Below are 15083 nucleotides of genomic sequence, written 5' to 3' on the forward strand. Positions count from 1 at the left end.
TCATATAACCCTGACCCTCCCTGTAACCCTAACACCAACCCTTCCTATAACCCTGACCCTCCCTGTAACCCTAACACGGACCCTTCATCTAACCCTGACCCTCCCTGTAACCCTAACACTGACCCTTCCTTTATCACTGACCCTCCCTGTAACCCTAACACTGACCCTTCCTATATCACTGACCCTTCCTATAACCCTAACACTGACCCTCCCTGTAACCCTTACACTTACCCTTCATACAACCCTGACCCTCCCTGTAACCCTAACACTGACCCTTTATATAACCCTGACCCTGCCTGTAACCCTAACACTGACCATTCATATAACCCTGACCCTCCCTGTAACCCTTACACGTACCCTTCATATAACCCTGACCCTCCCTGTAACCCTAACACTGACCCTTCATCTAACCCTAACCCTCCCTGTAACCCTAACACTGACCCTTCCTATAACCCTGACCCTCCCTGTAACCCTAACACTGACCCTTCCTATATCACTGACCCTTCATATAACCCTGACCCTCCCTGTAACCCTTACACTTACCCTTCATATAACCCTGACCCTCCCTGTAACCCTAACACTTACCCTTCATATAACCCTGACCCTCCCTGTAACCCTAACACTGACCCTTCCTATATCACTGACCCTTCATATAACCCTGACCCTCCCTGTAACCCTAACACCAACCCTTCCTATAACCCTGACCCTCCCTGTAACCCTAACACGGACCCCTCATCTAACCCTGACCCTCCCTGTAACCCTAACACTGACCCTTCCTTTATCACTGACCCTCCCTGTAACCCTAACACTGACCCTTCCTATATCACTGACCCTTCCTGTAACCCTAACACTGACCCTTCCTATATCACTGACCCTCCCTGTAACCCTAGCACTGGCCATTCATATAACCCTGACCCTCCCTGTAACCTTTACACTTACCCTTCATATAACCCTGACCCTCCCTGTAACCCTAACACTGATCCTTCCTATATCACTGACCCTCCCTGCAACCCTAACACTGACCGTTCCTATAACCCTGAACTTCCCTGCAGCCCTAACACTGAACCTTGCTATAACATTGGCCTTCTGTGCAACCCTAACACTGACCCTTTCTATAGCCCTGACTCTCCAGGTAACCCTAACACCGACCCATCCTATAACCCTGACCCTCCCTGTAACCCTAACACGGACCCTTCATATAACCCTGACCCTCCCTGTAACCCTAACACTGACACTTTCTATAACCATGAACTTCCATATAACCTTAACACTGATTCTTCCTCTAACCATGACCTTTCCTGTAACCCTAACACTGAACCTTTTTATAACACTGGCCTTCCCTGTAACCCTAACACTGACCATTCATATAACCCTGACCCTCCCTGTAACCCTAACACTGACCCTTCCTATATCACTGACCCTTCATATAACCCTAACACTGACCCTTCCTATATCATTGACCTTCCCTGCAACGCTAACGCTGACCCTTCCCATAACCCTGAACTTTTATGTAACCTTAACACTGAAATTTCCCAATACACTGACCCTTCCTATAATCCTGACCCTCCCTGTAACCCGAACAACCACCCCCCTGTAGCCCTCCACTAATCCACCGTGTAACCATCACAGTCAACCTCACTGTAATAATTACACTAACCATCCCTTTCACCTTAACACTAACACCCTATGTAACCTTAACACTAACCTTCCCTGTAAGCCTAACTTTATATGCAACCCCAACATTATCCCTTTCTCTAACCCTATTAATGACCTTTCCTATAACCCTATTTGTAACCCTGCCTGTAACCCCAACACTAACCCTTAACCTCTAAAACTACCCTTTACTGTAACCCCGAAACTACCCCCCCCCTGTAATCCTAACATTAACCCTCACTGTAAGCCCAACACTCACTCTACCTGCAACCTCAACCCTACCAGTATTCCTAATTCTAACCCTCCCTGTAACACCAACACTTGTGTTCTAGCTCCTACCGTTATTCTCCAGGCATAACATTCTAGCAGGGATGGTGGGAACCCCTCATAATGGGCACAGCGGGTGTACAGACCCGGGAACTCAGCACAGGAATGGTGGAAACCCCTCATAATGGGCACAGCAGGTGTACAGACTCAGGAACTGAGCACAGGGATGGTGGGAACCCCTCATAATGGGCACAGCAGGTGTACAGACCCAAGAACTCAACACATGGTTGATGGGAACCCCCCATAATGGGCACAGCAGGTGTACAGACCTGGGAACTCAGCACAGGGATGGCGATAACCCCTCATAATGGGCACCGCAGGTGTACAGCCCTCAGGAACTCAGCACAGGCTTGGTGGGAACCCCTCATAATGGGCACAGCAGCTGTACAAACCTGGAAACTCAGCACAGGGATGGTGGGAACCCCTCATAATGGGCACAGCGGGTGTACAGACCCGGGAACTCACCACAGGGATGGTGGGAATGCCTCATAATGGGCACAGCGGGTGTACAGACCTAAGAACTCAGCACAGGGATGGTGGGAACCCCTCATAATGGGCACAGCAGGTGTACAGACCCGGGAACTCAGCACAGGGATGGTGGGAACTCCTCATAATGGGCACAGCAGGTGTACAGACCTGGGAACTCAGCACAGGGATGGTGGGAACCCCTCATAATGGGCACAGCGGGTGTACAGACCTGGGAAATCGGCACAGGGATGGTGAGAACCCCTCATAATGGGCACCGCAGGTGTACAGACCTCAAGAACTCAGCACAGGGATGATGGGAACCCCTCTTAATGGGCACAGCAGGTGTACAGACCCAGGAACTCAGCACAGGGATGGTGGAAACCCCTCATAATGGGCACAGAAGGTGTACAGACTCGGGAACTGAGCACAGGGATGATGGGAACCCCTCTTAATGGGCACAGCAGGTGTACAGACCCGGTAACTCAGCACAGGGATGGTGGGAACCCCTCATAATGGGCAAACCCGGGAACTCAGCCCAAACATCTCACTAACACAGACCCGGATAGATAGGGGAAGCTGTGAGAGGGTTTTCAATCTCTGAAATCTCACTTTTGGATGGACCACCCTTTTAGACACTCAGATGTCTCTGCCAATCTCCTCTTTTGTCCTCCACGCCGTTGCTGTTTGTGTTCTCCAACCCGCTGCCCCAGGATGTGAGTTGATGTTGGAGGGTGCCGGACTGACACTCCGAGTTGTTCCATGGCACCATGTCCATCACAATGTATCCATGTCACCCGGAGTCAGGGGATATCTTACTGCTGGAGAATACCTGATTGTTCTCTGTAGACAAGGCCTGGAACTCCATCACATTAGCTATTCGCAGTGTTTGTCATCTTTCCAAAGGCCCCAGATAGCTGGGCTCAGCGGGGTGTCCCCAGGGGGGAGCCATGTGTAGAGCGTCGGGCCAGGTCTGTCTCCTTCCTCTGATAGATCCAGGATGCTCCACTGAGCTGCTGAAAGGCTGTCCAAGAAGGAAGGTCATTATCCCTCTGCTTCACCGAGCCTGTCGTCCCCGGGGACCCCCCTGACCTTTACCAGTCCTATTACATGCTGCTCGAAATTCATCTCTTCAAGCTTTATACTTCTGTCTGAACTTCTGAAAATAAAAGCAATGCTCAGAACTTTCTCAAGAAACTCTTCCCAACTTTTTTTTTCCTTCAAAGTTTTTTTATGCAACAGAATTACATGGCCAGTTTTACTTCCGCCTAGACCTGGATTCTTCATTCACAGTTCTGGGGAGATAAATGGAGACCAGTGGAATGATTTTGGCTATTCTGCCGCAAAATTTCCAGGCAAAAATTCCCATTTTAGCTCACTGGGCTGCTTTGGTGGTTTTTTTTAAGGGTGTATTTTTGGTAATTTAGGGCCAGATTCACATAGAATTACGCCGGCGTATCAGCAGATACTCCGACGTAAGTCCGAATCTAAGCCCGTCGTATGTTTAAGTGTATTCTCAAACTGAGATACACTTAAGCATGTCTAAGATACGACGGCCAGCGCGTTGTATCTTAGGGTGCAATATCTACGCTGACCGCTAGGTGGCGCTTCCATTGCGGTCGGCGTAGAATATGCAAATGCCTAGTTACGCCGATTCACGAACGTACGATTGGCCGTCATAGTGATTTTACGTTGTTTCCGTAAGAGTTACGCGGCGTAAAGATAAACATGCCCCCTAAGTGGCGTACTTAATGTTAAGTATGGCCGTCGTTCCCGCAATTTGAAAATTTTACGTCGTTTGCGTAAGTCGTCCGTGAATGGCGCTGGACGCCATTTACATTAACGGCGAAACCAATGACGTACTTGCGACGTAATTTTGCGCAATGCACGGCGGGAAAATTCGAGACGGAGCATGCGCAGTACAAACGGCGCGGGAACGCGCCTAATTTAAATGATCCACGCCCCCTACATAGATCATTTGAATTAGGCGGGCTTGCGCCGGTGGACTTTATGCTACGCCGCCGCAAGTTTACAGGCAAGTGCTTTGTGAATCAAGCACTTTCCCGTAAAACTTGCGGCGGTGTAACGTAAAGGAGATATGTTACGCCGCCGCAGTTATACGAGAATCTGGCCCTTAGTTCATTTCATGTGGTGTATATTGTATTTTTTTTATTTCTTATTTGTGTACTATTGCTTTCATTTTTTTTATTTTATTTTTAACTTTTGTTTTTCGATTCCTTATTTGTGTACTGTTGCTTTCATTTTTTTTCTGTGTTTAGTGCATATTGCATTTGTTTTTTATTTTTTATTTATTTTTTATTCTTATTTGTGTACTGTTGCTTTCATATTTTATTTTATCTGATTTTTTATTTGTGTACTGTTGCTTGACCTCTCTGAGATACAATTCTTCCTGAATGCCACTTCCCTGACTCTCGTCTATGACTTCCAGCCTTGACCTCTCTGAGAAAAAAATTCATCCTGAATGCCTCTTCCCTGACTCTTGTCTATGACTTCCAGACTTGACCTCTCTGAGATACAATTCTTCCTGAATGCCTCTTCCCTGACTCTTGTCTTTGACTTCCAGACTTGACCTCTCTGAGATACAATTCTTCCTGAATGCCTCTTCCCTGACTCTCGTCTATGACTTCCAGACTTGACCTCTCTGAGATACAATTCATCCTGAATGCCTCTTCCCTGCCTCTCGTCTATGACTTCCAGCCTTGACCTCTCTGAGATACAATTCTTCTTGAATGCCTCTTCCCTGACTCTTGTCTATGACTTCCAGCCTTGACCTCTCTGAGATACAATTCTTCCTGAATGCCACTTCCCTGCCTTTGATCTATGACTTCCAGCCTTGACCTCTAAATTTCAATTCATCCTGAATGCCTCTTCCCTGCCTCTCGTCTATGACTTCCAGCCTTGACCTCTCTGAGATACAATTCTTCCTGAATGCCTCTTCCCTGACTCTTGTCTATGACTTCCAGCCTTGACCTCTCTGAGATACAATTCTTCCTGAATGCCACTTCCCTGCCTCATATCTATGACTTCCAGCCTTGACCTCTCTGAGATACAATTCTTCCTGAATGCCACTTCCCTGCCTCTTATCTATGACTTCCAGCCTTGACCTCTCTGAGATACAATTCTTCCTGAATGCCACTTCCCTGCCTCTTATCTATGACTTCCAGCCTTGACCTCTCTGAGATACAATTCTTCCTGAATGCCTCTTCCCTGACTCTCGTCTATGACTTCCAGCCTTGACCTCTCTGAGATACAATTCTTCCTGAATGCCACTTCCCTGACTCTCGTCTATGACTTCCAGCCTCGACCTCTAAATTTCAATTCTTCCTGAATGCCTCTTCCCTTACTCTCGTCAATGACTTCCAGCCTTGACCTCTCTGAGATACAATTCTTCCTGAATGCCTCTTCCCTGACTCTCGTCTATGACTTCCAGCCTTGCCCTCTCTGAGATACAATTCTTCCTGAATGCCTCTTCCCTGACTCTCGTCTATGACTTCCAGCCTTGACCTCTCTGAGATACAATTCTTCCTGAATGCCACTTCCCTGCCTCTTATCTATGACTTCTAGCCTTGACCTCTCTGAGATACAATTCTTCCTGAATGCCACTTCCCTGACTCTCGTCTATGACTTCCAGCCTTGACCTCTCTGAGATACAATTCTTCCTGAATGCCTCTTCCCTGACTCTCGTCTATGACTTCCAGCCTTGACCTCTCTGAGATACAATTCTTCCTGAATGCCACTTCCCTGCCTCTTATCTATGACTTCTAGCCTTGACCTCTCTGAGATACAATTCTTCCTGAATGCCACTTCCCTGACTCTCGTCTATGACTTCCAGCCTCGACCTCTAAATTTCAATTCTTCCTGAATGCCTCTTCCCTTACTCTCGTCAATGACTTCCAGCCTTGACCTCTCTGAGATACAATTCTTCCTGAATGCCTCTTCCCTGACTCTCGTCTATGACTTCCAGCCTTGCCCTCTCTGAGATACAATTCTTCCTGAATGCCTCTTCCCTGACTTGTCTATCACTTCCAGCCTTGCCCTCTCTGAGATACAATTCTTCCTGAATGCCTCTTGCCTGACTCTCGTCTATGACTTCCAGTCTTGAATTCTCTGAGATACATTCTTCCTGAATGCCTCTTCCCTTACTCTCGTCTATGACTTCCAGCCTTGACCTCTCTGAGATACAATTCTTCCTGAATGCCACTTCCCTGCCTCTTATCTATGACTTCTAGCCTTGACCTCTCTGAGATACAATTCTTCCTGAATGCCACTTCCCTGACTCTCGTCTATGACTTCCAGCCTCGACCTCTAAATTTCAATTCTTCCTGAATGCCTCTTCCCTTACTCTCGTCAATGACTTCCAGCCTTGACCTCTCTGAGATACAATTCTTCCTGAATGCCTCTTCCCTGACTCTCGTCTATGACTTCCAGCCTTGCCCTCTCTGAGATACAATTCTTCCTGAATGCCTCTTCCCTGACTCTCGTCTATGACTTCCAGCCTTGACCTCTCTGAGATAAAATTCTTCCTAAATGCCACTTCCCTGCCTCTTATCTATGACTTCCAGCCTTGACCTCTCTGAGATACAATTCTTCCTGAATCCCACTTCCCTACCTTTGATCTATGACTTCCAGCCTCGACCTCTAAATTTCAATTCTTCCTGAATTCCTCTTCCCTTACTCTCGTCAATGACTTCCAGCCTTGACCTCTCTGAGATACAATTCTTCCTGAATGCCTCTTCCCTGACTCTCGTCTATGACTTCCAGCCTTGCCCTCTCTGAGATACAATTCTTCCTGAATGCCTCTTCCCTGACTCTCGTCTATGACTTCCAGCCTTGACCTCTCTGAGATAAAATTCTTCCTAAATGCCACTTCCCTGCCTCTTATCTATGACTTCCAGCCTTGACCTCTAAATTTCAATTCGTCCTGAATGCCACTTCCCTGCCTCTTATCTATGACTTTCAGCCTTGACCTCTCTGAGATACAATTCTTCCTGAATGCCACTTCCCTGCCTCTTATCTATGACTTTCAGCCTTGACCTCTCTGAGATACAATTCTTCCTGAATCCCACTTCCCTGCCTTTGATCTATGACTTCCAGCCTCGACCTCTAAATTTCAATTCGTCCTGAATGCCACTTCCCTGCCTCTTATCTATGACTTTCAGCCTTGACCTCTCTGAGATACAATTCTTCCTGAATGCCACTTCCCTGCCTCTTATCTATGACTTTCAGCCTTGACCTCTCTGAGATACAATTCTTCCTGAATGCCTCTTCCCTGCCTCTTATCTATGACTTCCAGCCTTGCCCTCTCTGAGATACAATTATTCCTGAGTGCCTCTTCCCTGACTCTTGTCTATGACTTCCAGCCTTGCCCTCTCTGAGATACAATTCTTCCTGAATGCCACTTCCCTGCCTCTTATCTATGACTTTCAGCCTTGACCTCTCTGAGATACAATTCTTCCTGAATGCCACTTCCCTGACTCTCGTCTATGACTTCCAGCCTTGACCTCTCTGAGAAAAAAATTCATCCTGAATGCCTCTTCCCTGACTCTTGTCTATGACTTCCAGACTTGACCTCTCTGAGATACAATTCTTCCTGAATGCCTCTTCCCTGACTCTCGTCTATGACTCCCAGCCTTGACCTCTCTGAGATACAATTCTTCCTGAATGCCACTTCCCTGCCTCTTATCTATGACTTCCAGCCTTGACCTCTCTGAGATACAATTCTTCCTGAATGCCTCTTCCCTGACTCTCGTCTATGACTTCCAGCCTTGCCCTCTCTGAGATACAATTCTTCTTGAATGCCTCTTCCCTGCCTCTTGTCTATGCCTTCCAGCCTTGCCCTCTCTGAGATACAATTCTTCCTGAATGCCTCTTCCCTGACTTGTCTATCACTTCCAGCCTTGCCCTCTCTGAGATACAATTCTTCCTGAATGCCTCTTGCCTGACTCTCGTCTATGACTTCCAGTCTTGAATTCTCTGAGATACATTCTTCCTGAATGCCTCTTCCCTTACTCTCGTCTATGACTTCCAGCCTTGACCTCTCTGAGATACAATTCTTCCTGAATGCCTCTTCCCTGACTCTTGTCTATGACTTCCAGCCTTGACCTCTCTGAGATACAATTCTTATTGAATGCCTCTTCCCTGACTCTTGGCTATGCCTTCGAGCCTTGACCTCTCTGAGATACAGTTCTTCCTGAATGCCACTTCCCTGCCTCTCGTCTATGACTTCCAGCCTTGTCCTCTCTGAGATACAATTCTTACTGAATGCCACTTCCCTGACTCTTGTCTATATAAGGAATGTGGTCTTTCCAGACATGACGACCCTTTTATGCAAGCTTTCCCTAGTAGGGAAATCCCAAATGGCTCCCGGTCACCCAAATAAAACCCTCTTTTCTGCCAGAGCCCCTAAAAATTTTGGGAGCCCACTAATTGTAGACTTTGTCCACCAATTGTGACACAGGGACCATTCCGTGACAATAGTTTGGCTTTAGGATTCTCCAGCATCCCGTTCTTCCACCAGCTGTTCTTAGCTGCTCCCAACACAGGGAGTTTGAAGGAACCATCAAGAAGAGTCAATAATTTCACTTTACCAATAATCCACTTTGTCTATTACAGTCACTGGCAGAGAGGATGCTAAGTAGATTGGGCCTGATTGAAGGCGGCATGTTTGTCCCCCCCGGGGATGGAGATAAAGACAATTATCAGCTGCTGGAGTCTACGCGCTTGGCCTCGGCGTGATGTTCGATTGATAGGGATAAGACAGAGCGTTAATGGATGAGAAATGCATTGCCTAGTGCGAGAATAGAGGAGACGCTCACGGTGGATACAGCAAGAATGGGGCCGGAAAAGAAAGATTAAACTACTTACTAAAGGCTAATGCAATAAGGAGGCAGGATACAGATGTATCTCTAGAAAGGATCTGCCCTCACAACTTAGCAGAGTACATAGGTTAGAGGACTGATCATATGCATAAAATATACACTATGGGCTAGATTCAGGTAGGGGCGCGCAATGTTACGGCGGTGCAGCGTATCGTATTTACGCTACGCCGCCGTAAGTTAGAGAGGCAAGTGCTGTATTCACAAAGCACTTGCCTTCTAAGTTACGGCGGCGTAAATGGGGCCGGCGTAAGCACGCGTAATTCAAATGAGGATGATGGGGAGTGTTTTATGTAAATTCTTGGTGACCTGACGTGATTGACGTTTTTCCCGAACGGTGCATGCGCCGTCCGTGGAATTTCCCAGTGTGCATTGGTCCAAAGTACGCCGCAAGGACGTCATTGGTTTCGACGTGAACGTAAATTACGTCCAGCTCTATTCGCGAACGACTTATGCAAACGACGTAAAAAATTCAAATTTTGACGCGGGAACGACGGCCATACTTAACATTGCGTGCGCCTCCTAATAGCAGGAGTAACCTTACGCCGAAAAAGTCTAACGCAAACAACGTAAAAAAATAGCCCTGGGCGTACGTAAATTTGTGAATCGGCGTATCTAGGTCATTTGCATATTCTGCGCCGAAAACGACGGAAGCGCCACCTAGCGGCCAGCGTAAATATGCATTCTAAGATACGACGGTGTAAGAGACTTGCGCCAGTCGGATCTTAGGCTAATGTCGGCGTATCTTGCTTTCTGAATACAGAAAAAAGATACGCCGGCGCAGCTTTGAATTTACGCGGCGTATCTATAGATACGCCGGCGTAATTCAATGCTGAATCTGGCCCTATATTGTCAAAAGTATTGGGATGCTTGACTTTCCACACATGTGAATTTTAATGGCATCCAAGTTTTAGTCCGTAGGGTTCAATATTGCGTTTAATCACCCTTTGCAGCTATAACAGCTTCATCTTATCTGGGAAGGCCGTCCACAAGGTTTAGGAGGGTGTCTATGGGAATGTTTGACCGTTTTTCCAGAAGCGCATTTGTGAGGTCAGGCACTGATGTTGGACAAGAAGTCCTGGCTCGCATTCTCTGCTCTAATTCATCCCAAAGGTGTTCTATCCGGTTGAGGTCAGGACTCTGTGCAGGCCAGACAAGTTCCTCCACTCCAAACTCATTCATCAATGTCTTAATGGACTTTGCTTTGTGGGGGAGCTGTATTGCTGGAAGGGGGTTCTGTATTGGGAGGAAGAGGAATCTGTACTGGGGGGTAGGAAAACTGTACTGGGGGGAGGTGATCTGTATGGGGGGGGGGGGTGTATCTGTACCGGGGAGGGAAATTTGTACGAGGGATGTATCTCTACAGAGGACAGGGTAACTTTACTGGGAGGGCGGAAAACTGAACTGGAGGGGGAGATCTGCACTAAGGGGGGTTACCACACTTGCTGGGGGTTACCGATACCTGTCCTATATATTATTCATCCTTCAACAAACACTTTTTCTGGTAATTATAACTGTTTTATACTGTTCTTTACTATCTGTCCTAAACACATTGTTATTTCTGGTTGTCCGCAGGAAGTCTTGTTAAAGCGAGCAGCAGATCTGGTTGAAGCCTTGTATGGGATGCCGCACAATAACCAGGTAACTTGTATTAGCCATAACATTTATTATCTTACTAGTCTATACTGTAAAGGACAATATCAAGGGAAACCTGAGGCAACCAATGAGATTTCTTCTTTTTTTATCTATATGGATATACGGTAGATATTGGCCCAGGTTCAAGAAGCAATTGCGCCTGTGTAACCATGAGTTACACAGGCGCAATTGCTTACTTGCTCCGGTGTAACGAGTGCTCCTGATTCAGGAACCTCGTTACACCGGCTGCAGCCTAAAATCTGCGAGGCATAAGGCTCTTATGCCTCGCAGATTTTAGGCTGCATTCTTGCGGGGGCCGCTAGGGGGCGCTCCCATTGTGTATCAGCGTGTAGTATGCAAATTGCATACTACCACTGATTCACAATCTTGCGCGGGCCCCGCGCAAGCCAGGTACGGAGTTTCCGTACGGCTACTTTAGCGCAAGGCTGCCCTTTCTAATAGCAGGGGCAGCCTGTGCTAAAGTATAGCCGCCGCTCCCGCGTCGCAACGTTCAAATGTTACGTCGTTTGCGTAAGTGCTTCGTGAATGGCGCTGGACGCCATTCACGTTCACTTTGAAGCAAATGACGTCCTTGCGACGTCATTTGCCGCAATGCACGTCGGGAAAGTTTCCCGACGGAGCATGCGCTGTACGCTCGGCGCGGGAGCGCGTCTAATTTAAATGATTCCCGCCCCCGGCGGGATCATTTAACTTGCGCGCGCTTACGCCAGGCAAATTTGCCGGCGCGCCCTCGCGCCCTCGCTACTGCTCCATGAATCGAGGGCAGCGCAAGGGAAAAAACGTTGCCCTGCTCCCACGCAAATATCACGCAAATCTTATTGAATCTGGGCCATTGTATTTAATATCTCTTAATAGTTAAAGAATAGAGGGCCAGATTCACAGCGGAGATACTCCGTCGTATCTCTCAGAGTATCTATGCGGCTGGTTCATAGAATCAGTTACGCATAGATATCCCTAAGATCCGACAGGTGTGATTGTTTTACACTGTCGGATCTTAGGATGCAGTACCGCGGCCGCCGCTGGGGGGAGTTTGCGTCGTAATCCAGCGTCGGGTATGCAAATTAGGAGTTACGGCGATCCACGACAGTTTTTCGCGTTCGCTACGTCGCCGCTAGTCTAGTTTCCCGTCGCAAAGTTAGTCGTCGTTTTGGGTGCCTTAACTTTACACAGCACACGTATGTGCTGTATAAAGTATGGCCGTCGTTCCCGCGTCGAAATTTAAAAATTCACGTCGTTTGCGTAAGCCGTCCGGGAGTACGGAATTACGCTACGCGCGTCGCCGTTTTCGAAAAAATGACGTCACTTCGCGCAAAGCACGGTGGGTAATTCAAAAGGGAGCATGCGCAGTAGGTTTAAATGGCACACGCCCCTTTGAATTATGCGGGCTTACGCCGGAGGCCGCCGGCGTAGGTTTTCATTGCTCTGTGAATCAGGCACTTGCGATGAAAACTTGCGGCGGTGTAACTTATCTACGATACGTTACGCCGCCGCACTTCTACCTGAATCTGGCCCAGAATGAATACAAAAAATAATAGAACAATGGAAAATAATTGCATAGGGGGATAAGGGGAAGAAGGTGTTAATTAATGCAATGTCGGCACCCAAAGCCGATCTATCCCTCGGCTCTCGGTTGCTGCCGCCACCATCTTCGGTAAGGGAATCAGGAAGTTTCCTACTGTGCATGTGCGAGTCGTACTGCGCAATCTGAATGGTCCCTGCTGTCTTCTTAGACCCGTGTGTCTCACAGAAGACAGCGGGGGAAGGACGGAGGAGGCGCCGGACGTGGCGTAGATACTCGAAGATAATGCGACTATCTAATACAGGTATTTGCTCCCACTTCCAGGCATAAACGGGTATCTGCTCCCCCTTCCCCCTAAAAGGTGCCAAATGTGACAATTGGTTTAAAATGTAAAATGTCCACAAGCCTGAGCAATGGAAGCAAATCTCTGACTGGGAACGGCAGGACTGGTTGTTTCAGCTCTCCGCCCATTGACGGAAAGCAGCGTACCCATCCTCAACGGTTGCATTTTGAGCGACCTTTTTATTATTGGCTAACACAGTATTTCACAATTTTGAATCAGTAAGTGGCCACGGAGTACATACACTATATTGCCAAAAGTATTGGGACGCTTGCCTCTACACACACATGAACTTTAATGGCATCCCAGTCTTATAGCCAGATTCAGGTAGACGTGCCTAACTTTAGGCAGGCGTAGCGTATCTCATATATGCCCTAAGTTACGGCGGCGTAGTGTAAATGTGCCGGCGTAAGCGCGCCTAATTCAAATGTGGAAGAGGTGGGTGTGTTTTATGTAAATTAAGCATGACCCCACGTAAATGATGTCTTGAACGAATTGCGCATGCGCCGTCCGTGGACGTAACCCAGTGCGCATGCTCCAAATTACGCCGCAAAGACTCATCGGTTTCGACGTGAACGTAAATTACGGCCAGCCCCATTCACGGACGACTTACGCAAACGACGTACAATTTGAAAAATTTGACGCGCTTCCAACGTCCATACTTAACATTGGCTGCACCATCTTTTTGGTGGTTTATCTTTACGCCTGAAAACGCCTTACGTAAACGGCTTATCTTTACTGCGACGGGCAAGCGTACGTTCCTGAATAGGCGTATCTCGCTGATTTACGTATTCTAGGCGTAAATCAGCGTACACACCCCTAGCGGCCAGCGTAAATAGACAGCTAAGATACGACGGCGCCGGCGGTCACATCTTAGCAACATTTAAGCGTATCTCAATTTGAGAATACGCTTAAATATACGACGGCGCAGATTCGGAGTTACTGATACGCCGTTGTATCTCTACCTGAATCTGGCTATTAGTCCGTAGGGTTTGGACCAGTGCACAAAGCAAGGACCATAAAGACATGCAAGAGCGAGTCCTGACCTCAACCCGATAGAACACCTTTGGGATGAATTAGAGTGGAGACTGCAAGCCAAGTCTTCTCGTCCAACATCAGCGCCTGACCTCACAAATGCTCTTCTGGAAGAACGGTCAAACATTCCCATAGACACACTCCTAAACCTTGTGGACGGCCTTCCCAGAAGAGGTGAAGCTGTTATAGCTGCAAAGGGAGGGGCCAACTCAACATTGAACCCTCCGGACTAAGACCGAGGTGCCATTACAGTTCATGTGTGTGTGCAAAGGCAGGCGTCACAATACTTTTGACAATATAGTGTATCTGTGTCCTGAGGTAGGTATTGGGTGGACAGCCCTGCAAAACTAATCCCCTCATTTTTTTTTTTATCATGGGGGGAGATTTTCTGTAGTTCACAGTGAGAATTGGGCACAACTGATAACACAGCTTGGAACCTCAGTGCAGCAAAGGCAGAGTATACAGGAAGATGGGAGCGCACTGGAGTTCTGGCAGGATCGTTTTTATTTTTTATTTTTTTGCCCTTATTAACAATTTAATTCTGATATTTATTCTTTGCAGCTAGTGAAACCCATTTGCCATTTTTACTCTTCTCATCCCAGCAGGATATTTTATTAAAAAGAGCTGCAGATATCGCTGAAGTTTTGTACAGCGTCCCTCGCAACTCCAATCAGCTATCATCGTTAACGACCAATCACCATCACAGCGGCATGATGGGAGTCAACTCCTTTGGAAGCCAACTGGCCATCAATATCGCAGAGTCTCAGCAGGCCTCCGACCAAGGTAACAGCCATGGATTAGTGGATCGGTAATACTCGGTGCAAATGTTTTAGATCATTATTACTTTATCACTTACATCTACTTTAAGAGCTCATTCATACAGATGACCTCTGACCTCCCACCTGAAAAAGGAGATGCAGCTGCTCAGGGCTGTACAGAATCTTGCAGTTGGCGCCAGCACTTAACGTGCCCCATTTAAGTAATTGGGGCTGGGCGGTGGGTCAGCACTTTGAGGGTTAAATAAGAGGCGATAAGGCAAAATATCACCTCCCCACCACCTGTCAAAGCCCTATGAAAATCCACTGTCGCGATCCACTGTGTATCATTTTCATAGTGATTGTAATGATAGCCACATGTCTGAGTAAGCCCTAGGGGTAGGGTTACATTTAAGGGTTAGGGTCAGGTTACAGCC

General features: G+C 47.5%; 1 protein-coding gene across 5 annotated transcripts in view; it reads left to right on the forward strand.

Moving 5' to 3' along the window:
- Window positions 1-15083, forward strand: part of LOC120924538 (transcription factor COE3-like) — a 206134-nt gene that overhangs the window by 179423 nt on the left and 11628 nt on the right. For 3 of the 5 annotated variants that reach the window (XM_040335538.1, XM_040335506.1, XM_040335524.1), the window contains exons 12-13: window positions 10917-10982; window positions 14494-14674. In XM_040335538.1, the coding sequence (XP_040191472.1) occupies window positions 10917-10982; window positions 14494-14674 (247 nt within the window). The remainder of the gene's footprint in view (window positions 1-10916; window positions 10983-14493; window positions 14675-15083) is intronic. The other 2 variants (XM_040335515.1, XM_040335530.1) reach the window with 1 other exon arrangement.

Source organism: Rana temporaria, chromosome 1, assembly GCF_905171775.1.
Source record: "Rana temporaria chromosome 1, aRanTem1.1, whole genome shotgun sequence".
Classification (NCBI taxonomy): domain Eukaryota; kingdom Metazoa; phylum Chordata; class Amphibia; order Anura; family Ranidae; genus Rana; species Rana temporaria.